Source organism: Microcaecilia unicolor, chromosome 3 (assembly GCF_901765095.1).
Source record: "Microcaecilia unicolor chromosome 3, aMicUni1.1, whole genome shotgun sequence".
NCBI lineage: Eukaryota > Metazoa > Chordata > Amphibia > Gymnophiona > Siphonopidae > Microcaecilia > Microcaecilia unicolor.
The window spans coordinates 230,815,080-230,842,349 of record NC_044033.1 but is presented as its reverse complement, the minus strand read 5'-3'; the positions used below and the strand labels follow the sequence as shown (position 1 = coordinate 230,842,349).

Sequence of the window (27,270 nt, the reverse complement as noted above, 5' to 3'; positions counted from 1 at the left end):
AGAGCAGTCACACCCGCCACTGCTTTATACACCGCAGTGATTAGCTTGCCATTCTTTTATGCATCACATACCTCCAATAGTACCTCTCCTGCTAGTTCCAGCAGGTTCCCTGTCCTGCACAGTATTATCTCATAGTAACATAGTAACATAGTAGATGACGGCAGAAAAAGACCTGCACGGTCCATCTAGTCTGCCCACGATAAACTCATATGTGTATACCTTACCTTGATTTGTACCTGTCTTTTTCAGGGCACAGACCGTATAAGTCTGTGCAGCAGTATTTCCCGCCTCCCAACCACCAGTCCCGCCTCCCATCACCGGCTCCGGCACAGACCCCGTATAAGTCCGCCCTCCCCCATCCTAGCCTCTCAACCACCAACCCCTCTTCCCCCCGCCACCCAATTTCAGCTAAGCTTCTGTGGATCCATTCTTTCTGCACAGGATTCCTTTATGCCTGTCCCACGCATGCTTGAATTCCGTTACCGTTTTCATCTCCACCACCTCCCGCGGGAGGGCATTCCAAGCGTTCACCACCCTCTCCGTGAAGAAATACTTCCTGACATCTTTCCTGAGTCTGCCCCCCTTCAATCTCATTTCATGTCCTCTCGTTCTACCGCCTTCCCATCTCCGGAAAAGATTCGTTTGCGGATTAATACCTTTCAAATATTTGAACGTCTGTATCATATCACCCCTGTTCCTCCTTTCCTCCAGAGTATACATGTTCAGGTCAGCAAGTCTCTCTTCATACGTCTTGGAACGCAACTCCCATACCATCCTCGTAGCTTTTCTTTGTACCGCTTCCATTTTTTTAACATCCTTCGCAAGGTACGGCCTCCAAAACTGAACACAATACTCCAGGTGGGGCCTCACCAACGTCTTATACAGGGGCATTAAAACCTCCTTTTTTCTGCTGGTCACACCTCTCTCTATACAGCCTAGCAACCTTCTCGCTACGGCCATCGCCTTGTCGCACTGTTTCATCGCCTTCAGGTCCTCAGATACTATCACCCCAAGATCCCTCTCCCCATCCGTGTCTATCAGGCTCTCCCCACCTAACACATACGCCTCCCTTGGATTTCTACTCCCTAAGTGCATCACTTTGCATTTCTTCGCATTGAATTTTAATTGCCAAACGTTAGACCATTTTTCCAGCTTCTTCAGATCTTTTTTCATGTTTTCCACTCCCTCCGGGGTGTCCACTCTGTTGCAAATCTTGGTATCATCCGCAAAAAGGCAAACTTTACCTCGTAACCCTTCGGCAATGTCACTCACAAATATATTGAACAGAATGGGCCCCAGCACCGATCCCTGAGGCACTCCACTACTCACCTTTCCCTCCTCCGAGCGAACTCCATTCACTACCACCCTCTGGCGTCTGCCCGTCAACCAGTTCCTAATCCAGTTCACCACTTCGGGTCCTATCTTCAGCCCTTCTAGTTTATTCAAGAGCCTCCTGTGGGGAACCGTGTCAAAAGCCTTGCTGAAATCTAAGTAGATGACGTCCATAGCACATCCTTGATTTAATTCTCCCGTCACCCAGTCAAAGAATTCAATGAGATTCGTTTGGCACGACTTCCCTTTGGTGAAACCATGTTGTCTCGGATCTTGCAACTTATTGGCTTCCAGGAAATTCACTATCCTTTCCTTCAGCATGGCTTCCATTACTTTTCCAATAACCGAAGTGAGGCTTACCGGCCTGTAGTTTCCAGCTTCTTCCCTATCACCACTTTTGTGAAGAGGGACCACCTCCGCCATTCTCCAATCCCTCGGAACCTCTCCCGTCTCCAAGGATTTATTAAACAAATCTTTAAGAGGACTCGCCAGAACCTCTCTGAGTTCCCTCAGTATTCTGGGGTGGATCCCGTCCGGCCCCATGGCTTTGTCCACCTTTAGCTTTCCAAGTTGTTCATATACACTCTCTTCCGTGAACGGTGCTCTATCCACTTCGTTTTCAGGTGTACTTTTGCCAGTCCCTCTCGGTCCTTCCCCAGGATTTTCTTCAGTAAAAACAGAACAAAAGTATCTATTAAGCAAATTGGCTTTTTCTTCATCATTCTCTACATAGCGTTTTGCTGTATCTTTTAGTCTCACAATCCCCTTTTTAGTCTTTCTCCTTTCACTAATATACCTGAAGAAGTTTTTGTCTCCCCTCTGTACCTTTCTAGCCATTTGTTCTTCCGCTTGCGCCTTCGCCAGACGTACCTCTCTCTTGGCTTCTTTCAGTTTCATCCGGTATTCCTCCCCGTGTTCCTCTACTTGAGATTTTTTGTATTTCTGGAATGCTAACTCTTTAGCCTTTATTTTCTCAGCCACATGCTTTGAAAACCATATTGGTTTCCTTTTTCTCTTGTTTTTATTTACCCTCCTTACATAAAGGTCTGTGGCCCTCTTTATTACTTCTTTTAGCCTGGACCACTGTCCTTCCACTTCTCGTATGTCCTCCCAGCCCATCAGCTCCTTCCTCAGGTATTCTTCCATTTTGTTAAAGTCAGCTCGCTTGAAATCCAGGACTTTGAGTTTAGAGTGGCCGCCATCCACATGAGCCGTTACATCAAAACAAACCGTTTGATGGTCACTGTTTCCCAGGTGTGCAGCCACTCTGACATTTGACACACTATCCCCATTCGTGAGCACCAGATCCAACGTGGCTCCCTCTCTCGTGGGTTCGTTCACCATTTGTCTGAGCAGAGCACTTTGGAAAGCATCCACAATCTCTCTACTTCTTTCCGATTTTGCAGACGGAACCTTCCAATCTACATCCGGCAGATTAAAATCTCCCAACAGCAGCACCTCTCTTTTCTTCCCCAACTTTTGAATATCAGCGATCAGATCTTTATCTAGTTCTTCCAATTGTGTCGGGGGTCTATAGACAACACCCACGTGGACCAAGGTTCTATCCTCTCTTTTTAAGGTGATCCATATCGCTTCTTCCTTTCCCCACTTCCCTGTCATTTCAGTTGCTGCGATATCATCTCTCACATACAGAGCTACTCCTCCACCTTTACGTCCCTCTCTATCCTTCCTAAAAAGATTATAGCCTGGTATGTTTACATCCCATTCATGGGAACCATGGAGCCATGTCTCTGTGACTGCAACTATGTCCAAGTCAGTCTCCAACATCAGGGCTTGAAGGTCATGAATTTTATTGCTTAGACTGTGAGCATTTGTGGTCATTGCTTTCCAACTACATTTCCTAGTATGTGTTTTGGGTTTAGTGATTTGTGAGTGTCTTTTGTCTTTGGGTACCTTCTCCTCTTTTTGTTCCCTCTTCCTTGCTTTTTCTTTTTTTTTCTGCTTCTGTCAAGAAGCAGTTCCCATTTTCTTTCCAAAGTGATAGAGACAATAGTGTTTAGACAATTGCAAACTTATGTGGACTCTAAAAATTTGTTACATCCTAGACTATCGGGTTTTAGGAAAGGTCACAGTACAGAGACCATTTTGACCTCGCTACTAAGTGAAATTCATGCTAAATTAGAGCACGGCTATATTGCTTTAGTTGTCTCATTAGATTTGTCTGCAGCTTTTGATCTAATCGATCATAACCTACTTTTTGATAGACTAAGTGAGATTGGTATTTCAGGAACAATCATGAAATGGTTCATATCCTTTCTTACTGATCGTTCATTTAAAGTAGTTCAGCAGCAATCCTGTTCTACATCATACAACTTATCATGTGGGGTTCCACAAGGTTCGGTTCTGTCTCCATTACTGTTTAATCTATATGTTAGCCCTTTGGCACTCCTCATTCAAACAATGGGTATTAGCTCTTACTCATACGCAGATGATTTTTTCTTATTCATTAAGTTAAACCATCAGATATTGACCTTACACCGATTCAAATTTGTCTGGATAAAGTGGCAGATTGGCTGACAACACATCAGTTAGTATTAAATCCAGATAAGACTATAACATCTTGGATAGTAGGGCAAGGAACATACCCATCAGTAGTGCCTATGCTATTTGGTCAGAGTATCCCCACAGTTAAGTCCTTTAGATACCTTGGGATCATTATTGATTCTGCATTGACTTTTGAGGAACAGGTATCCGATGTAGTGAAAAAATCTTTCTTGCATCTAAGGAGGCTTTGATCAGTTAGAAACTCAGTTAGTAAGGATTCTCTTAAAACACTGACAGCTGCATACATTACATCACGTTTAGATTACTGTAATATTATATATGAAGGGATTACTGAAGCCAATTTAAAAAGATTACAAAGAATACAAAATACAGTGGCACGTATGATCTGCAGAGCTTGGAGGGATGACAGAGTAACACATTTACTGTATTGTCTGCACTGGCTTCCGGTTGAAGCAAGAGTCAAGTTTAAAATACTTGTTTTAACTCACAAGGCTTTTTACACATTAAATCCTAATTATGTATCAAATCTGACAATTCCTTACACCGCTATGTGAACTCTTAGATCTCTAACAGATAATAGGTTAGTTATTCTCCCTCTCGCTAAGGCTAGATGGGAATCTACAGGGAGATCGGCTTTCTTCTACCTGTCCCCTTCTCTTTGGAATGGCCTTCCAAAAGAGATTAGACTAGAGAAATCCTACATCCACTTTCGGAAACTCTTGAAAACCTTTTTCTTTATAAATTATATAGAACAGAACTTAGAATAAGAGAGAAGGGTAGCTGAATTGTATATTGAATATAACCCGTTCTGGTTTGTACTATGTAGTTAATTCTGATTTGCTGTGCTTTCCTGTCATAAATGGAGTTCCCTTTGTCTGTTTATTTGTATATACTAATTGTATTTTTATATATGTCAACCGTTCTGGTTTGCAGTTGCAATAAGATACAGTATATAAATTGATCTAAATAAATAAAATTATGAGTCCAAACCTCGTGTCTTAGGTAGGGCAGCCAGTACCATGCGGGAAAACCCAATATGCTACCTCAGTGTCCATCATAGAGAGAATGAACAGTGCATAAGGGATGCAGGAATTACTGAGGAGGTTAAGGCCTAATGGTACCAGGATGCCATGGATGAGGGTATGATCATATGGTAAGCAACAATATACTACGGCTGACCCTGGTATGCAATGCAGTAGGAAAAGCCAAATTAGCAGGCCAAATTAAATTGGTTTCAGAGGTAGATGCTGAGAAAAAATGATATGTAGCTATCTTAAAATATTTATGGTATTTTACAGCACAGGAAAATCATGATAATGCATAGTAATAGTTGTACAACAGTTAAAATAATGATAGGGTGAATAAGAACATTAAAGACATGATGAATACCCAAATAAAAGTTCCCATGCAGAGACATGAGCATCTTGTAGCAGAGTTTCAACAGTTTGTCATATTTGTTTGTTCTGATAAGCGATGGTATGAGTCACTTCTTTGGAGGTTGTCTTAAGGTGATCAATATAGGCACAGAGTAAGTTCAATAGTGTAAGTAGAGCCTCTTCCCCCATGCCAAGAGGAAATGGATGCACAGCATATGGGATAAGGTCTGAAATGTCAATAGGCATTGGTAACCAGAGGCATGGAATAGGTTGGCCCATTAATAGTGATGGAGACCAGAGGCGTATGACTGTACCAGGTATTGTTCAGTAAATAGTTTCAACTGTACAGCAAAGTGTTCATAGGAAAGTGGATGTCATGTACTCGGGGAGCAATAGAAAAAGAAATATTTTGGGGAAAGAACAGGTGAAAACAAAAATGTTCAGCTTTGAGGTAGTACAAAATGTATGATGTAGTGGGTGACTATCCAGCTCATTTTCGAAAGGGATCGTCGGCGATCTTCCGATACAAATTGGGAGATCACCGGTGATCTCCTGAAACCGGCCAAATTGGTATTATTGAAAGCCGATTTTGGCCGGCCTCAACTGGTGTTCCGTCGCGGCGCCGGCGAACCTTCAAGGGGGCATGTTGGAAGGGTAGTGAAGACGGGAAGGGGCGGGGTATGGTTACGAGATGGCCGGCTTCACCTTATTATGGAAAAAAAAATGGCCAGCTCGAACGAGAATTTCGCCAGCGGGACTTGGTCCATGTATTTTTAGGACCAAGTCTGAAAAAAGTGCCCCAACTGACCATATGACCACCGGAGGGAAGCGGGGATCATCTCCCCTTACTCCCCCAGTGGTCACTAACCCCCTCCCACCCAAAAACAAATTAATAAAACTTTTTTTTGCCAGCCTGACATGTCATACCCAGCTCCTTGACAGCAATATGCAGGTCCCTGGAGCAGTTTTTAGTGGGTGCACTGCACTTCAGGCAAGTGGACCCAGGCCCATTCCCCCCCTACCTGTTACACTTGTGGTGGTTAATGTTGAGCTCTCCAAAAAAACCCCAAACCCACTGTACCTACATGTAGGTGCCCCCCTTCACCCCTTAGGGCTATGGTAATGGTATAGAGTTGTGGTGAGTGGGTTTTGGGGGGGATTTGGGGGGTTCAGCACCCAAGGTAAGGGTGCTATGTACCTGGAAGCTATTTGTGTTTTTTTTTAATTTTTAGAAGTGCCCCCTAGGGTGCTCGGTTGGTGTCCTGGCATGTCAGGGGGGCCAGTGCACTGCAAATGCTGGCTCCTCCCATGGCCAAATGGCTTGCATTTCGCCGGGTTTGAGATGGTCGGGCCCGGTTTCTATTATGGCTGGAAAACGAAGCCGGCCATCTCATATAAACCTGGCGATCCACCAGCGATCCTTCTGTAAACTTGGTGTCAGGTTTTTCACGGAAACACTGGGTTGTGAACCCTTGGACCACTGCCGAGGAGCGGCAGTGGCAGGCAAAACCACCCCACACCAGGGACAAGACAGGACTGGGCAAGCCGGAACACACAGACTGGAACACACTGGACTGGAACTAGGCTTCACCTACACTTGACTGCCGTTCCCCAGGGGTTGAGCTCCCAGATGTAGGCAGCCGGCAGGACTTACTGGACGGAGTGGCTCAAGACAAACTTGACTCGGCAGGTACAGGAAACAGGGACTCAAACAGGCAGGAAACAAACACAAGCTTGGCTAGAACAGGGTTCAAGGTACAGGGTCTCAAGCAGACAGGAAACAAACACAAGTTTGGCTAGAACAGGGTTCAAGGTACAGGGTCTCAAGCAGGCAGGAAACAAACACAAGCTTGGCCAGAACAGGGTTTAAGGTACAGGGTCTCAAGCAGGCAGGAAAGGAGCAATCAGGACTGGATTCAAGACAGGATACAGGAGACTCAAACAGGCAAGGAAATACAGACTAGGAATACTAACTAAGAAACAAGGCAAGACAAGGCAGAAGTGCTAACTGCACAAACACCAACCTGGACCTTTGGCAATGCAAAGGCAACCCCAGAAGTTTCCAGGAACCTAATAAAGCCTATCAACAGCTGAAGCTCAGAAGCTCAGCTGCGTGAATCAGAAGGCAGCTACGAGTGCTGTTCAGGGACAAACAAGAAAAGCAAGTCTGGCAGTCTGGGCTGAAATCTGGAACGGGTGACAGTTCGTAGCAGCCACCAATTCTGGCCACCAGAGGGTGAGGTGAGCCCAGACAAGGAAAAAGTCACTACATGACACCCGGCAAGCGATTTGGCCGGCGCCAAGCATATTTCGAAATACGCTTGGCTCCGCCCTTTCGCGGAGCCGGCCTCGAAGATGGTCGGCCATTGATTTTGCCAGCGACGTTCGATTATGCCCCTCCATAGGAATTTGGCAGCTAGGGAGCAGGAAGAAGAATTGTTCCAGCAGGAGCTATCAGCCTCTTTAAACTGATAAGGTTCATCCTGGAAATGAAAGGGTGTCTGCTCACACAAACAGGGATCCATGGGCTTGAAAGAAGTCCATTTATCATCCAGTGGCTGCACCAAGTGAGATGGTCCAAAGTATACATTAACATATTATCAAACTGCACACCAGTGTTAACCAGAGGGTAAATAACAGTGTGGTGTCCTGACCATAGGATCAAAGTACATCCTTGTGGTGAACAGATTGGAACACTAGCTGTCCACCAATCAAGGTGAGTTATATCAAATTCAGGCAATTTGGTGCTAGCCATCTGAACAAGAGATGTTGGGCAGTGACCTAACTTAGCATTGGTAAGAATGTCCTTTACGATAGTAATAAGCTTGATCTGTACTTGATCACAGGCCATAGCCCATTAAATATTCCTTCCCAACCTATATTCTTCATGTGCTAAGGTCATAATTTTCTGTTCTATAATGGGTGATAAAAGAGCAAAGGTATCTACAATTACATTGGATAGTTTAGAGGATGCCTCATTAATAATATATTGTAAGGTAAAACCATCAGAAGCATGTTGAGATGTGGAGCCCATCTTATTATGGAGCACCTCTATAATCAATTGTATTAAGGGCTTCCAATGCAGGTCCTGTGCCCCCTACAATTGTATCCAAGAACTCATGTTTGTGTTGACATTGATTGGCTTGAGGTTTAACTGACTGAATATCAAACCAAGTATTGAACGTATGTATTTGGTTAGCAACAAACTGAGAGCAATTTCAAACAAAAGTACACCAAAGCAGTTTACAATAAAAGCACAATTCAGAAAAAAAAAACAAGAAATACATAAAAACAGGACAATATGCAAATAGGAAAGGTATGAGGCTAGCATGATAATTGATACCTTAAGACTATGATATTTAACACAAAACCCAGAGACACAATTGGAGGAGAAAACAGCAACCAATACACACATCATTCTGGAGGTCCAGTGTCTGGACAATCAACTGCTCAAAGGCCTGCCTAAATAGTTTTAAAGGCTTTTTTAACCCTTAAAGTTGAAGTTTCCAGTCTCAAATCCATCCAAAAATTTGGTGCAACCATACTAAGAGCTGTTTTATTATAAATCCATGCATATGTTTTTTTGTTTGATATATTTTTATTATGTGTGTTACATTGTACTCAGCTCTTGATAAGAGCAGAATATAAATGCTAATAAATGAAATGAAACCTTGAGTATGATGGAACAACCAAAAAATTATCCTGTGAAGATCATAGTTGTCTAGAAGGTTGAAAAAGAATTAACGAGTGCAGGCATCGAGGCCTATCTGTAACAACTGCTAAATGAGTCATAACCAAAATTTTATATTTAATTCTGGCCAACTGTGGCAATTCATGAATCATGAACCACCTCCAGAATTCCTGCCATTGCTATTGGGGCTCAAAGAACAGCATGGTTGCATGCCTCAGGACATCAAGACTCTATAATTGCTTCAAGAATGCACCATGTCTCGGAGACGATCTTTTGAGAAGGTGAAGGACAACATCTCCTTCATTATACATAATTGTTTCACAGTGTGTGAACTCTCTTCATTCACAGGCTCTACTGAAGGCAGTACCTGTCTCAGGTTCTCCAAAATCCTTCTATACCTGCATACTTTACCAGCCTTATTCTCATTCACCACGATTGAGGTAGATCATCCAGCTATACACATAATACGACAGCAGTGAAAGAGAGGTAGAAAGCAGACAACACCCCCCAGCGGATCCTCCAAACAGAAATCAGGTCCAAGCTTTTGACAACTTGTCGATGGGAGGGGGGGGGGGGAGGAATGGCTTCAGTTCTTCAAGGAAGACTGGCAAATATTATAACAGACCATTAGGTGTTAAATATCATATATCAAGGGTAAGGTTACATTTTGTGAATCTCCCCTCACCAAACAATCCTCCTGATGCTACTTCCAAACACCTCCAGTCACACCTTACCCAATTGTAGATGGAGATCCAGTTCATCATTCAGGTACAGGCAGTGAGGGTTAGCTGTCTGGATATCGAACTGAGTATCACTGCTATCTGTATATTCAGTGTCGGTCACTATTTGGATACCGGTATTGAATATTTAGATTTATTTTAGCTATTGCAACCTGGTGGAATATTGACCCGTATACTCCTAAATATAATCCTGCCATTCATTTGCCTAGATTAGGATCCTAGATGGGCCAGATACTGAAACAGTTCTAAGTTTATAACATTTCCCCCTGCCCTAAATCTGCCTCTAATTCCACCCACTTTTTATGCTCTTGAATTTAGCAGTTTAATCAGGGGCAGCAGAATGCCTTTTTGTTTGGAGAGACAAGCTCTGCCCAAAACACCACCCCAGCTCCATCCCAACTCCAGCACCTCCCCTTCCCTACCATCCCATAGTCTGCCCCCCCCCCCCCATGGTGTCCAGCATCCTTTCCTACCTCTGAACCCCTCTCCTCTATTGTGGCCAACATTTCTCTCCTCATCTTCCTTTCACTTCCCACCTCCATCCCTCCATGGTGACTAGCATTCCTCTTCTCTCCTCCTCTCCCCATAGTCTCCAGCACTTCTCTCCTTCCCTACCATCCCTCAGACTGAGAACCAAGGAAGCCAAGATTCAAATCCCACTGCTGCTCCTTGAGTTCTTGGACAAGTCACTTAACCTTCCATTGCCTCGGATACAAAACTTAATTTGTAAGCATTTCAAAGACATAAAAATGCCTACTGGTTGGCAATCCAAGATGGCGGCGTAACAAGTTGTGTGAAGAGACGCTCTGAATCCTGGCTTGGAATACAAATCTTTCTGTGAAAAATGCCGCATTCTAAAAGAAAAGGGGTGACGCGGATAGTTCCCCCACCTACCTCGACTCCCTCGACGATCCAAGCAGGCCTCGAACGCTTCTTCGCGCCAGTCTCCCAATCATTTGGAGGTATGGATCCCATAGCGGGGATCTCTGGGGAAGCAGGGACCCTGCTGGGAGAGGAAATATCTCTCTCTCCACCGACAACTATGAAACCTCCGTGCCCGGCGTCAGTAGCGAAGCCCGATGAGGAGCGCTGCCCTACCGGAAGTGTTGTGAGCAGGGCTCCCAGTGAGGGTCGGGAGCCGTTAGAGCACACGCCGGGAGTAAAGGCAGGAGCCTTAGGACGAACGCAGGAGGTAAATCTAGATATGATATGGACAATGTTGAAAAAAATGGATGTGACGCTACAACAGACCTCAGGAGAAGTTAGCACTTTTGATAAAAAATTTCAAGATTTGAATTCAAAGATAGACCTGATTAAAGGGGAAATAGCAGAAAAAGTAACTACCCTTCAGCAGAAAGTAGACTCTATTCAAGAATTTAAAAGTGAGTGATAAAAGATAATTTTGAGATCCGAAGAAAAGTGGAACAAATTGAAAATTTTAATAGGAGACTTAATTTGCGATTATTGAATTTTCCTCAACTCCCTGGGATTAACCCACATGACTTATTCAAAAAATACCTCAATGAAGTTTTGAAAATATCCCTGGATGCAATACCCCCGATAAACAAATTATATTATATTTCAGCTTCTAAGGGAGAATTGGGAAAAAAACAAGAAGTACCACACACTTTAGATCTTGATGATATATCAGCTATTTTGGAACAAACTGTAGATGAGACTACGCAAAGGTCAACTTTGATTGTTTCCTTAATCTTTGAACAGGATTTGAATAATATCATGAAAATGTACTTTAGGAATTTACAAACCTGTTTTGGCGGAGTAAAGGTGCAGATTTTTCCTGACGTTACAAAATTGACCCAACAGAGAAGGAAAGCCTTCTTGGCATTAAAAAAAAGAACGCTTGAGATAGGAGGGATGTTTTTTCTTGCCTACCCTTGTCAATGCCTTGTTAGGTTGGGCCAGGTTAAATACACCTTTTATTCACCAGATAGTCTAAAATCATTTCTTGATTCTAAACAACTGTAATAGTTAGTAATATTATGGGAGAATATACGCTGCCTTAATTTCTTTGATTAAAGATTTGTAATAATTCTTCCCTAACTCTGATCGCCCCTTTTAATAATGGGGTCTAAGAAAGCTTAATGAATCATAAGAAAAAGTTTATGTTTAGGAAGCATACTATTATTTTCTTTGAGGATTTAATTTTGAATGTTGTTATTGTTCTTAACTAGCGTGTTATGGCTGTATTTCAAAGCAAGTGTATTCTTGTTTAAATGAAAATTAATAAATAAATTGAAATATAAAAAAATGCCTACTGTACCTGAATGTTGCCTTGGGCTATTATAGAGAAAGGTGTGATCTAAATCCAAAATCCAGTACCAGGCATTCTCCGAGAACAAGCAGGCTGCTTGTTCTCACGTGTGGGATTACATTGTAAGCTCCTTTGAGCAGGGACTGTCCTTCTTTGTTAATTGTACAGCGCTGTGCCACCCTGGTAGCGCTTTAGAAATGTTAAATAGTAGTAGTAGTAGTAGTAGTAGTGGGTCGACGTCTGCGTCGGCCCGGGAATCAGAAGGTTATTTTTTGAAGCAAAATATTTAAAAATCCCTTTTCCAGAGCCTTGTAACGCGCGAGGAGTGCACACCATGCATGCGCGGCTGTCTTCCCGCCCACCGTGTGAGCGTTCCCGCTCAGTTCCTCTTTTTTCCATGGTGAGGTGTGGTCAGTTTTTTCAGTTGCTTCTCATAGGCCCAGGAAGGAGTCTTCTGCGGTTTTGTACTTTTTGCCTTTTTTCTTTTTTTGTAAAATTCTAGTAAAAAAAAAAAAAACTCCCGTAGTTTTTTCCAGTTACTTGTAGCCCCTTTTTAAGTTACGCGCGGTTGGGTTTTTCCCTTTTTTTGACCTTTACTTTTTTGGCACGATCGCGTCTTTTTTTCGCGAAGCCGTTTTTTCTTCCATGTCATCGAAGACACCCAGCGGCTTCAAACGTTCTACTCGGTGCAACCGGACTATCTCAGGTACTGATACCCACGTGTGGTGTATCCAGTGGCTTGGGCCCGACCAAAGCCCAGCTGCTTGTAGTCTGTGTTTTCTCGAGAGGCCCAGCGATAGAAGCTTTTTGGGGCTTAGTACGGTCCTTCGACGTCGGGATCGACATCGGTACCGAGGTCAGCGGCGTCGGCATCAACATTGAGGGACGCATCGATGTTGGGAGCAAAGGTAATGGCTGCGGAGCGACCAACTCGTGCTGGGAGCAGTGAGGTGTTGAGTGGGTCTCCACCTGTCTCGAGGCCTCCTGTTATGCAGACCCCCCAGGACCGACCTTCGTTGGACCCGGCCCCGAGGAGACGTGAGGATTCCACGTCTTCCTCTTCGGTACCGAGGAGTCTCAATCACTGGTGTCGAGCGAAGGCGAAGAAGCACTGTCATCGTTCTCCTTCAAAACACAGTACCGGGCGCTTTGGGGTGTCAAGGGATTCAGCAACCGAGAAGCGTCGGCCCCCTGTATTCAAGAGGTGCCGATGCATCGGTCTAGCAGCCTGGTACCTGCTCCCGAGCCTCGACAGATTCTGCCACTGGCTCCTTTACCGACCCTGCAGCCTTCTTCGATGGCGGGCTCTTGATGAGCGCATCAGGGCCCTACTTCCAGAGCTTCTGGAAGGGTTACTGCGCCAGGCTGCTTCGGTGTCAGGGGTGCTTGCGCCTTCTGTACCGGTGGCTGCAGCAGTCTCTGGCCCTTTGCCTGTGATGAGGTTCCCATCTCTGGTGCCACCTGCGGCATCGGTGTCGGCTGCCACCCAGGTCAGACTCTCCTTCAGTGTCTGTGGAGGAAACTTCACCGGAGTCCAGGCAGGCGTCGACTTCTCGGCATCACCATCGAGGGCGTTGTTCCTTGGCGTCAAGACAGGCTCAGTTTTGGACTGCTCTAAGGGATGTTTTGTCCGATACTGAGGAGTAGCACTCGTGGGAAAAGGAGGAGGATCCCAGGTACCTTTCTTCTGATGAGTCTTTTGGGATTCCTTCTGAACCTTCCCCTCCACCAGAAAAGAGACTGTCTCCACCGGAGAGTACCTCCTTTGTCCGGGAAATGGCTATGGCTATTCCCTTCCCTATGGAGGTTGAGGATGAGCCCAGGGCTGAGATGCTTGAGGTCCTGGATTATCCTTCTCCACCTAAAGAGGCTGCAATGACTCCTTTGCATAATGTACTCAAGGAAGTTCTTCTGCGACACTGGTCGTTCCCTCTGTCTAACCCCGTCATCCCAAAGAGAACTGACTCCCAGTATCGGATCCACGGGGAACCTGGATTGATGAAGTCTCAGCTACCTCACAATTCCATGGTGGTGGACTCCGCTCTTAAGAGAGCCAAGAGTACTAGAGACTATGCCTCGGTGCCCCCAGGCAGAGAATCTAGGACCTTGGACTCTTTTGAGTCCGCTATGCTCGCTGCCAAGATCGAAACATACCAGCTCTTTATGAGCATTCACTTGTGGAACTTGGTGAGGCAACTGTCTAGCTTGGTTGATGCGCTCCCTCGGGAGCAGGCCGAGCCTTTTCACCAGGTGGTCAGGCAGCAGAAGGTGTGTCGAAAATTCCTGGCCAGTGGTACATTCGACACTTTAGATGTGGCATCCAGAATCGCTGCTCAAGGTATAGTGATGCGCAGACTCTCATGGCTGCGTGTCTCTGACCTGGATCATTTGGTCCAGCATCGAATGGCGGATGTTCCTTGCCGGGGGGATAACCTTTTTGGTGAGAAAGTAGAGGATCTGGTTGACCAGCTCAAGAAGCATAATGATGCTATGGATTCTCTCTCCCACCAGGCGTCTTCTGCTAATACCTCCTCATCTAGGAAGTTTTTTGGAGGGAAGAGGAGTGCTCCCTATTCCTATGCCAGGCGTAGGTACACTCTGGCTTCGACAGCCTGTTCAGATTCTGCCCCAGCGTGCTCGTTCTCGTCAACAGCGTGCACCTAAGGCCACTGCGGCTCCTCAGCAAAAGCAAGGGATGGGCTTTTGACTGACTCCAGTTCAGCATAGCCTCTCTAAACGTGTCCGTACCGGATGACTTGCCGGTTGGAGGGCGGTTAATGTTTTTCACCAAAGGTGGCCTCTTATAACCTCTGACCGGTGAATTGTTTGGTTAGGATACACCCTCAATCTGGAATCCAAACCTCCAAATTGCCCACAGGAGCTCAGTCTTACAGCTCTCAGCACAAACAGGTACTTGCAGAGGAACTCTCTGCCCTTCTACAGGCCCAAGCGGTCAAACCCGTTCCACCAGGGGAAGAAGGGCTGGGATTCTATTCCAGGTACTTCCTTGTGCAAAAGAAAACAGGGGGTGATGTATCCCATCCCAGACCTAAGGGCCCTGAACAAATTTCTGATCAGAGAAAAGTTCAGGATGGTTTCCCTGGGCACCCTTCTTCCCATGATTCAGCAGTACGATTGGCTATGCTCTCTGGACTTAAAGGATGCTTACACCCACATCTTGATACTCCCAGCTCACAGGAAGTATCTTCGATTTCGGCTGGGAACACAGCACTTTCAGTTCCTTGTACTGCCCTTTGGCTGGGCGTCTGCGCCCAGGGTGTTTACCAAATGTCTAGCTGTAGTCGCAGCATCACTACGCAGACTGGGAGTGCATGTGTTTCCTTATCTCGACGATTGACTAGTAAAGAGCACCTTGAAGGAGGGTGCTATGGAGTCCATGCGTATGACTATTCAGGTGCTAGAACTACTGGGGTTCGTCAAAAACTATCCCAAGTCCCATTTCACCCCAGTCCAAAAATTGGAATTCATTGGAGCCCTGTTGAACACTCAGACAGCTCGCTTATCTTCCCAAGGAAAGGGCAGACAATCTTCTGACCCTGGTGTCCATGGTTCAAGCGTCTCAGCAGGTCACGGCTTGGCAGATGTTGAGACTTCTGGGGCACATGGCTTCCACAGTTCATGTAACACCCATGGCACATCTACATATGAGATCAGCTCAATGGACCCTAGCTTCCCAGTGGTATCAAGCTGCGGGGGATCTAGATGTAATCCAACTGTCCACCGACTTTCGGAATTCCCTTCAGTGGTGGGCCATTCGATCCAATTTGACCATGGGACGACCATTCCAAATTCCTCAACCACAAAAAGTGTTGACGACGGATGCATCTCTCCTGGGGTGGGGAGCTCATTTAAATGGGCTCCACACTCAGGGAGCCTGGTCCTTTCAGGAAAAAGATCTGCAGATCAACCTCCTGGAATTAAGAGCGATCTGGAATGCTCTAAAGGCTTTCAGAGACCGGCTGTCCAACCAATTCATATTGATTCAGACAATCAGGTTGCCATGTATTACACCAACAAGCAGGGGGGTACCGGATCTCACCCTCTGTGTCAGGAAGCCGTCCAGATGTGGCTTTGGGCTTGTCATCATGGCATGTTTCTCCAAGCCACATATCTGGCGGGCGTAAACAACAGTCTGGCCGACAGATTGAGCTGGATTATGCAACCTCACGAGTGGTCTCTGAACGTGGGCATAGTCTCCAAGATCTTCCGAGCATGGGGCACCCCCTCGGTGGATCTTTTTGCCACTCAGATCAATCACAAGGCCCCTCAGTTCTGTTCCAGGCTTCAGGCCCACGACAGACTAGCGTCAGATGCTTTTCTCCTACATTGAGGGGGACAGGGCCTTCTGTATGCGTATCCTCCTCACTTAAAGCTTGTCCTATCTGTCTTCAGCTATCTACTTTAAAACAAGAGCTCTATAAGTAATGCAAGAATTAGATACAATTAAAGCAACTTATAGGACTTGTGCAGAATCATAACTCTCACCACTGCCTCGACGAATAAAACCACAAGGAACAGATGGTCACAGTAGGCTCAGGCAGAATTCGTCATGTGACACAGAAGCATCCGCCCACACAAGTGTTGCCACTACAAAATTCTTTGCTCCACTACAGCACTGTGATGTTCCTCAAACTAAAATTGAAGCAGAAAAAAAAGAAAAAGCAAGGAAGAGAGAACAAAAAGAGGAGAAGGTACCCAAAGAGAAAAGACACTCACAAATCACTAAACCCAAAACACATACTAGGAAATGTAGTTGGAAAGCAATGACCACAAATGCTCACAGTCTAAGCAATAAAATTCATGACCTTCAAGCCCTGATGTTGGAGACTGACTTGGACATAGTTGCAGTCACAGAGACATGGCTCCATGGTTCCCATGAATGGGATGTAAACATACCAGGCTATAATCTTTTTAGGAAGGATAGAGAGGGACGTAAAGGTGGAAGAGTAGCTCTGTATGTGAGAGATGATATCGCAGCAACTGAAATGACAGGGAAGTGGGGAAAGGAAGAAGCGATATGGATCACCTTAAAAAGAGAGGATAGAACCTTGGTCCACGTGAGTGTTGTCTACAGACCCCCAACACAATTGGAGGAACTGGATAAAGATCTGATCGCTGATATTCAGAAGTTGGGGAAGAAAAGAGAGGTTCTGATGTTGGGAGATTTTAATCTGCCGGATGTAGATTGGAAGGTTCCTTCTGCAAAATCGGAAAGAAGTAGAGAGATTGTGGATGCTTTCCAAAGTGCTCTGCTCAGACAAATGGTGACGGAACCCACGAGGGAGGGAGCGATGCTGGATCTGGTGCTCACGAATGGGGATAGTGTGTCAAATGTCCGAGTGGCTGCGCACCTGGGAAGCAGTGACCATCAAACGGTTTGTTTTGATATAACGGCTCATGTGGTTAGCGGCCACTCTAAACTCAAAGTCCTGGACTTCAAGCGAACTGACTTTAACAAAATGGGGGAATACCTGAGGAAGGAGCTGATGGGCTGCAAGAACGCACAACACGTGGAAGGACAGTGGTCCAAGCTGAAAGAAGTAATAAACAGGGCCAAAGACCTTTATGTAAGAAGGGTAAATAAAAGCAAGAGAAAAAGGAAACCGATATGGTTTTCAAAGCAAGTGGCTGAGAAAATAAAGGCTAAAGAGTTAGCGTTCCAGAAATACAAAAAATCTCAAGTAGAGGAACACAGGGAGGAATACCGGATGAAACTGAAAGAAGCCAAGAGAGAGGTACGTCTGGCGAAGGCGCAAGCGGAAGAACAAATGGCTAGAAATGTACGGAGGGGAGACAAAAACTTCTTCAGGTATATTAGTGAAAGGAGAAAGACTAAAAAGGGGATTGTGAGACTAAAAGATACAGCAAAACGCTATGTAGAAAATGATGAAGAAAAAGCCAATTTGCTAAATAGATACTTTTGTTCTGTTTTTGCTGAAGAAAATCCTGGGGAAGGACCGAGAGGGACTGGCAAAAGTACACCTGAAAACGAAGTGGATAGAGCGCCGTTCACGGAAGAGAGTGTGTATGAACAACTTGGAAAGCTAAAGGTGGAAAAAGCCATGGGGCCGGACGGGATCCACCCCAGAATACTGAGGGAACTCAGAGAGGTTCTGGCGGGTCCTCTTAAAGATTTGTTTAATAAATCCTTGGAGACGGGAGAGGTTCCGAGGGATTGGAGAATGGCGGAGGTGGTCCCTCTTCACAAAAGTGGTGATAGGGAAGAAGCTGGAAACTACAGGCCGGTAAGCCTCACTTCGGTTATTGGAAAAATAATGGAAGCCATGCTGAAGGAAAGGATAGTGAATTTCCTGGAAGCCAATAAGTTGCAAGATCCGAGACAACATGGTTTCACCAAAGGGAAGTCGTGCCAAACGAATCTCATTGAATTCTTTGACTGGGTGACGGGAGAATTAAATCAAGGACGTGCTGTGGACGTCATCTACTTAGATTTCAGCAAGGCTTTTGATACGGTTCCCCACAGGAGGCTCTTGAATAAACTAGAATGGCTGAAGATAGGACCCGAAGTGGTGAACTGGATTAGGAACTGGTTGACGGGCAGACGCCAGAGGGTGGTAGTGAATGGAGTTCGCTCGGAGGAGGGAAAGGTGAGTAGTGGAGTGCCTCAGGGATCGGTGCTGGGGCCCATTCTGTTCAATATATTTGTGAGTGACATTGCCGAAGGGTTACAAGGTAAAGTTTGCCTTTTTGCGGATGACACCAAGATTTGCAACAGAGTGGACACCCCGGAGGGAGTGGAAAACATGAAAAAGATCTGAAGAAGCTAGAAGAATGGTCTAACGTTTGGCAATTAAAATTCAATGCGAAGAAATGCAAAGTGATGCACTTAGGGAGTAGAAATCCAAGGGAGGCATATGTGTTAGGTGGGGAGAGCCTGATAGACACGGACGGGGAGAGGGATCTTGGGGTGATAGTATCTGAGGACCTGAAGGCGATGAAACAGTGCGACAAGGCGGTGGCCGTAGCGAGAAGGTTGCTAGGCTGTATAGAGAGAGGTGTGACCAGCAGAAAAAAGGAGGTTTTAATGCCCCTGTATAAGACGTTGGTGAGGCCCCACCTGGAGTATTGTGTTCAGTTTTGGAGGCCGTACCTTGCGAAGGATGTTTAAAAAATGGAAGCGGTGCAAAGAAAAGCTACGAGGATGGTATGGGAGTTGCGTTCCAAGACGTATGAAGAGAGACTTGCTGACCTGAACATGTATACTCTGGAGGAAAGGAGGAACAGGGGTGATATGATACAGACGTTCAAATATTTGAAAGGTATTAATCCGCAAACAAATCTTTTCCGGAGATGGGAAGGCGGTAGAACGAGAGGGCATGAAATGAGATTGAAGGGGGGCAGACTCAGGAAAGATGTCAGGAAGTATTTCTTCACGGAGAGGGTGGTGAACGCTTGGAATGCCCTCCCGCGGGAGGTGGTGGAGATGAAAACGGTAACGGAATTCAAACATGCGTGGGACAGGCATAAAGGAATCCTGTGCAGAAGGAATGGATCCACAGAAGCTTAGCTGAAATTGGGTGGCGGGGGGAAGAGGGGTTGGTGGTTGTGAGGCTAAAATGGGGGAGGGCAGACTTATACGGGGTCTGTGCCGGAGCCGGTGATGGGAGGCGGGACTGGTGGTTGGGAGGCGGGAAATACTGCTGCACAGACTTATACGGTCTGTGCCCTGAAAAAGACAGGTACAAATCAAGGTAAGGTATACACATACAGTATGAGTTTATCATGGGCAGACTAGATGGACCGTGCAGGTCTTTTTCTGCCGTCATCTATTATGTTACTATGTTACACACCTCTAGTATGGAAGACTTTGCTGAAACTCAAGTAAGATTGTGGAACCATGATCCTGATTGCACCTTTCTGGCCGCGTCAGATTTGGTTCCCTCTTCTTCTGGAGTTGTCCTTCGAAGAACCGTGGAGATTGGAGTGTTTTCCAACCCTCATCACTCAGAATGAGGGGTTGCTTCTACATCTCAACCTCCAGTCTCTGGCTCTCATGGCCTGGATGTTGAGAGCTTAAAATTTGCCTCCTTAGGTCTTTCAGAGGGTGTCTCCCGAGTTTTGCTTGCTTCCAGAAAAGATTCCACGAAGGTCTTACTCTGTCTCTTCATGTTCAAGTGAACAGAACTGCGTACGTCTAGTAACGCTTTAGAAATGATAAGTAGTAGTAGTAGATAATATTTTTGATGCCTGTGGAAATCGTAGAAGCTTCGTCACAACAGGCCTAGGGTGTTGAACACCCTGTGTAAGTCTAGATGGCGTTCTGTGTGCTCGCTCAAATTGTAGAGGAAGTTCAGTGGTGATAAGTAGTACTTCAGGAAGCCATGAGGTAAGAAATTGTATCATATTTGCGCCTTTGGCACCTTCTCAGTCCGATTATTCTGATATTATTTCTTCTGTGGTGATTATCTCGAGTTCCAGTTTGCAATATGTTGGGTCGTCTTATCCCGGTGTTGTGCTAGAGAAAGGGCCGCTTCATCTGCTCATGATTCCAGAGATTCCACTTGGATTTGAAAAGCAGAGAGTAAAGCTGTAAGTGCTTTGTATTTCTAGTTTTAAATCACATTTTATAATGCTTAGTGGTAAAGTCTTTTAGAGCAAGGATTTCATCCATCATAAGGTCCGCTGAAGTAAAAGAGGCCTTCCTGCAAGATTTCTCTGGTGGAGGATCTTGCTTGCTTCTTTTAGATCCAGATTGTAGAAGGGTAACGGAGTCCCCTTTGGTTGATTTTGACATTGACATGTTGAGTGTAGGTTTATAATGAGGATTTCCAAAAACATTTTTAATTTGCTAAAGTTTAACAACCTTGGAATGATTTTCTAGATGGAAAGGAAAGACTGTTCAAGCATCCATTCTTGTCAGTGACTCAACAGCGCCCCCTCGGCTGAAACTATTCCAGTCCCAGTCATTCTATACAAATGTAGTATCTGTGGATCTCTTGGTAACTGGACTACCTGGTTTGAAGGTGGCAGGGCCGTGCCAAGGGTCTCTGGTGCCCCCCTGCAGACTATCAGTTGGCGCCCCCCCCCCACCTCCCCCCCCCCATCTCGCTTCTTCATTAGATGTTTCTCCATTGCTACCTGTCTTTCCTTTAGACTGAAAACTACAGGCCCAGCCAGACCTGACAAAAGGGTCTACCACACCCTTCAATGTCAAGCATATACTAGAAAACTGCAAATTAGCTTACACAGGAAAGCAGTTTAAAAAAATAAACACAATTCCTGCTGTTTCTTAACACTGCTCTCCAGAGAAAGCACTGCCTTTATAAAGAGGCTTTTCAGTGGGACTTAGCCTATTAAAAACTATTAGCATAATTAGGAATGGCCAGCCCTTGTAACTGCAGAGACCTAAGCTTTGATTATGCATGTTCCTGTCTTTGTTAGGTGTGGGGGGTGGGGGGTCTCCATCTCATTTACACAGTCTGACCTTGCTGGCTCACTGGGAGCCCAGTATCTTGGAGACTGCTATACATTGCAAAATAAGATAGTAGATGTAAATTCTCAAAGTGGACATATTACAAACACTAAAATGAAAATACAATGATTTTTTTCTACCTTTGTTGGCTGGTGACTTTCTTTTTCTGATCATGCTGTCCTAGTATCTAATTCTGCTGCTATCTGTCCTCTTAATTCCGTTTCCAGGGCTTCCTTTCCACTGTATGTATCCCTCATTGATAAGTCTCTGACTCTAAAGTTTAGCAATTTCATTAAAGCAAAATGTATTTTCAAATATCACAAACTCTTCCTATCCAAGCAGAATGTTTTATATAAAAACAAACACACAAAAAAAGCAATCAGATTTTTTTACTTACCAGCTATTCTACACTATAGCATCAGCTAAAACTTCCTCTTTGAACCTCAGCCAATTAAATGGATTTTAGCTGTAGCTATGATAATTATGTACACATTGCAGTCATGCCCTCCAGTCCAGTGTACATGCTCAGAAAACAAAAACAAAAACTTTGAACCACTTACAGATAACAATTACACTATTTATTTTTTATTTCTCCCCAGTCTCACTTGCACACCTCCCTCCAAACCTGTTCTCTTTAATTTGAATGTTCTTCAAGCTCACCCTGAATGAAAAGTTGTTCCCACACCAAAGCCATAAATAGCTGCTGGTTGTACTCTTTAAAAGAGCTTTAGCAGAGCGTGTCTGTCTCAGCACTGCTGGGCTACTTTCACTTCCTGATGCTGAGAGGGAAGGGCAGAGGAGAATCACAACTTCAGGGAAAAGATTTTGCAAGTGAGTGGTGCCCTCCAGAGGTCGGCGCCCTCCTGCATTGCTTACCCCGCTTACCGTGTTTGCACGGCCCTGGAAGGTGGTGGACCTCCTAGATAGATTTTAGACAGTGCTGAGAAGGAGTCTGCTGCCCCAGTATTTGTCAATACCGAAAACATAGGAAGTTGCAGGAGGGAGGCTTTGGAAGACAAATTTATTTGCAGAGGGATGAGCTACTCGTTGAATGCATTTATCTAGGAGGAATGTTATAATTTTTTGTGGCTGAAACTGTTCCAGTCCCTGTCATTCTATAGAAATGTAGTATCTAAGTGAGGATCTCCCCTCCTACTTGCTTCTTTTATGCTTGCCTAAGCTTTTAAGTTTGTACTCTTATTTAATTCTCTGTAAGCCACATTGCGCCTGCATGAGTGGGAAAATGTGGGATATAAGTAACAAACAAATAAAATAAACTAAATAAATAAATAAACTGGACCGCCTGGTTTGAAGGTGCTGGACCTCATGTGTTACCTAGGAAATATTTTAGACAGTGCTGGGAAGGAGTCTGCTATCTCAATAGATGTGGATACCGATAGCACAGGAAGGTGTAGGAGTGGGAATCTGGAAGCCATATTATTTGTGGGGAGAGGGCTGAGCAACTCATGCCCTGATGCTCAGAAGCAAATGCAGGTACAAAAGGCCATTAGCGCCAGACTAGCGACTGCTTTTCAAGTACACAATGCTCAGAAGGATTAAAGCATGGGAACCAACATGTGCGCTGAAGAACAGTGCAATGAGCATGCTAAAGAGGGAATTTCCTATTCCCTCCAATGCACAGCACAGCTAACGAGGGTGCCCTTAACACTGCAAACCCTACGCCAGCTCGTAGCTGGTGTTAGGTTTTCTGAGCATCAGGGCCAAGTTGGAAACAGAAACTGTAATGTTTCTCCATACCTAAACTGTGCTTTGGGAGTAAATCCAGAAGGAATACTTAAATACCTGCTAATGTCTCTGTCTGTGTGCACTTATTCTTCCCTCTTTTGTTCTCTTGCAGCAAAGCTTTCTGCTGATAATGGTGAGTAATTTTATAATTATTTTCTATGACTGAAACTATTCCAGTTCCTAAGTCAATGAGTAGAAACTTAAGTAGCTGAGGTCCCCTTTTACCAAGCTGCGGCAAAAAGGGGCCAGTGCTGGTGTCAGCGCATGTTTTACACATGCACCAAGGCCCTCTTTTACTGCAGCTGGTAAAAGGGAAGTCTCGCTTTCCTACAGGAAATGCCATGTGCCAGCACTTTCCGCGCAGCCATTTTGGGTAAAAGAGAAGTCTCTTTTTCCTGCAAGAAATGGCTGTGCAGCAATACTGCCATCCATTGAGGTGGTGGTAAGGGCTCCCGCATTAACCTGGCGGTAACCTGGCAGCACGTGGCACTGCCAATTACTGCCGGGTACACTCTGGCGCTACAAAAATAAATACATTTTTGTAGCATCGGAAATGATGGCGCGCTAGGGGTGGGAATTACCGCCGGGCTGCTACGGTAACCTGGCGGTACTTCCTATATAGCGAGCAGTACGCCCACGTTGGACTTACCGCCTCTTAATAAAAGCAGTCCTGAGTGAGGTTCTCCTCTTAATGGATTTATCTTTATGCACTAATTCTTCCCTCTTTTGTTTCCTTTTAGATGACCTTTTTGCAGGATTTAGTGAGTAATTTTATAATTATTTTGTGTGGCTAAAACTATTCCAGTCCCTGACAATCTATAAAAATGTAGTAGCTGGGTGAAGATCTCTTGATAACTGGATTGCCTGGTTTAAAGTTGTAGGCAGTGCTTGGGAGAAGTTTGATGTCACAGTATATGTGGATAACAACAACATAGGGATGTGCAGGAGTGAGGATCTAGAAGCAAAATTATTTGTTGGGAGAGGGCTGAGCTACAGAGTGAATACATTCATCCTTATGGGCCGATGCAGAAAGCTTCCCACATGGTCACTACAGGTTTAGGTCAGTTTTACTGTGGCATATCGATACAGAAAGGGTTTCACACGGAAACCCTTACCACAGTTGCAATTAAATGAATGCGTGTGTTACCCCCAAGGCATGCAAAATGTAAAAAAAAAATCACAAAAAAACTTTGACCATGTGACTACCACAGGAAAAATAACACCAGGGTCCAGAGCCGTTTAGAATAATTGGTTAAAAGGAGTGAGTGTGTATCGGCACCCTCTCTCTTCCCCCAACCTTACCACACGTTCCAGATCTCGGTATCAGCCCCCTCTGATGATCTAGGGGCCCCCTCCCAAATGGCACAATCTGACCCGAACCCCCCCCCCCCCCCCCCCCCCCAGGTTGAGATTTCTCTGGTAGTTTAGTGGCCCACCCCATTCCTCCCCCCAAACCCAAACCCGTTTCCTTCAACATAAAAAAAGTAAATCCTTGGGGGCCGATATTCAAACTGCAGGAGGCAGCCTGGCTAACTCTCACGGTCGGTGATGAGACCACATATTCAATGCTGGGCCATTTCCGGTAACTGGCAGTGAATATCAGGTCTATTTTTTGTCTGGTTTAAACTTAATCAACCAAGCCAGTATTCAGCGCTGATTAAACCAGCCTAACATTAGACCTATTCTTTCTGCAGTCTGATTTGGCCACCCAATATAGTGGCGATGAACTGAATATTAGTTGTTATATCACGCGATATAACTGGTTAGCCACTAGGGGGGGGGGGGGGGATTCTATATATGACCGCGTAAATTCCCACAAGTAAGCAATTCCGCCTGTGTATTCTACAAAAACCCGCTTGGATTTATGTGCGGTATATAGATACAGCTAGATGGACTTCACTGCGACTAAAACTAATGTACCCATTTACACCACCGAAAACATGGCATAAATCTCTGTGTGTAGATTTAATCTCATTGGTCCATATTCTATAATGCACATAAATTTGGAATGCCCACAAAACGCCCCATTTTTCTCACCCATATCCCTGCCCCTTTCGGTACGTGTTAGGATTTAGTCACACTGTGCTACAGAATATTGCTTTAGGGATTTGTGCGCATAAATCATAATTATTGCTAATTAGTGCTGCTTATTGCTTGTTAAGAGTTGTTAACAATGCACCTAGATTTCCGCATGGAAATCCAGGTGAATTCTATAACAACACATGTTACTTAATTGATTTAACAAGGTAATTAGTGTTGTTAACAGCGTACTTACTCCAGAGCTTATATTAAATCTGATCACGTTATGATCACTGTTATCAAGCGGCCCCGGGACCAGTACCTCCTCCACCGGATCATTCGCTCCACTAAGGACTAGGTCTGGAATTATTCTATCCTCACAATATAACACAAACAAACCCAATTCTATAAACCACCCCAGACTACACCCTTCCGGTCTCAGGCAGTTGAAAATTCTGGGAGTCACATTGACCGAAATCTCACACTCAAAAGACCATGTGAAAATACCGCAAAGAAAATGTTCTACTCAATGTGGAAACTTAAAAGGATCAAACCTTTCTTCCAAGGAAGTATTCCGCAGCCTAGTACAATCAATGGTACTAACCAGCTTATAATCGAAAGTGATCGCTGGCTATTTCCCGACATAAATCGGGAGATGGCCGGCGATTTCTTAAAGCAGCGAAATCGGTATAATCGAAAGCGGCATTTTGACAGCATCGCAGCTTTCCCGTCGCTTCGCCAGCGAAAGTTCAAGGGGATGTCGGTAGATTAGCGAAGGTGGGACATGGGCGGTCAGGGCGTGGCTGCCAGATGGCTGGCTTTCGCCGATAATGGAAAATAAAAAAGCGGCGTTAAGCAGTATTTCGCCGGGTTTACTTGGTCCTTTATTTTCACGACCAAGCCTCTAAAGGTGCCCCAACTGACCAGATGACCACTGGAGGGAATGGGGGATGACCTCCCCATACTCCCCCAGTGGTCACCAACCCCCTTCCATTCTAAAAAATAAAACTAAAAACCTTTTTTTTCCAGCCTGTATGCCAACCTCAAATGCCGTACCCACCTCCATGACAGCAGAATGTGTTCTATCCTCCGACAGCCTTTCCCTGGTGTGATGTGGCTCTTGAGTGTGACACCTGTTCTGTAGGTGCCCTGCAGAGTCACATTAGCAATGCATTGTGGTGGGTGTAGCCTAGGGTACTGCAGTGGCGTAGCTAGGGTAGTTGACCACCCGGGGCCGGTCATTTTTTAACACCCCCCCCCCCCCCCCCGAAATCCAGTACTAGGCATACCGAGAATACAAAACACTCAGGACCTATAGAGCAATTCTACCATACCATAAGCAGTAATTTGTACGAGTCACACAAGGAAAGGAAGCATCTTAAACACTACAGTGAGCACTAGAACATCAATTCACCTATTGTAAAACGAAACAGACAGGTTAGTACAGATCGTCGATCCTGCACAATAAATGCCAACCGAAAGCCATGTCTTTTTTCACAAACACAGATACACCCTAATCCACTATAGAATAAATAATCATAAACTTTCTATTTAGACAAAAATTAAACTGAACCCCCGATGCCAGACACTGCATACAATGCAACACCACAAAAACAGAAAATGTCCTCTAGTACTGTGCAAAATATAAAGACAGCAGATGTAAATTTGAAAAAACTAACAAATACCAATCACCACTTTACAAATTAACAAATAGAAATAAAACAAATAATATCATTTTATTGGACTAATACATTTAGCTTTCAGAGGCCAAAGCCTCCTTCCTCAGGTCAATACAGTATAGTACTATTACAGTGTCCTATCCTGACCTGAGGAAGGGGGTTTTGTTCTCCGAAAGTAAAATGTATTAAAATTAGTCCAATAAAAAGATTACCTTATTTACATGTTCTATTATAAACATTTATTAACACCAGCTACAATACTACTTTATCCTAAAGCAAAAAAAATAAAAATATATATTTACAGTTCGTTGTCTCTGGTTTCTGCTTTCCTCATCTTTGTCACTGTCTTCCTTTCATCCAGCATCTGTCTTCGCTCTCTCTCTCTGCCATCCAGTGTCTGCCCTCTCTCTCTGCCCCTTCCATCCAGTGTCTGCC

The 27,270-nt window shown here is 44.9% G+C and overlaps 1 protein-coding gene across 1 annotated transcript in view; it reads left to right on the top strand.

Moving 5' to 3' along the window:
• Positions 1–27,270, top strand: part of LOC115466358 (butyrophilin subfamily 2 member A2-like) — a 223,353-nt gene that overhangs the window by 35,487 nt on the left and 160,596 nt on the right. The window contains exon 6 of the mRNA XM_030197547.1: positions 23,250–23,270. Within this exon, the coding sequence (XP_030053407.1) occupies positions 23,250–23,270 (21 nt within the window). The remainder of the gene's footprint in view (positions 1–23,249; positions 23,271–27,270) is intronic.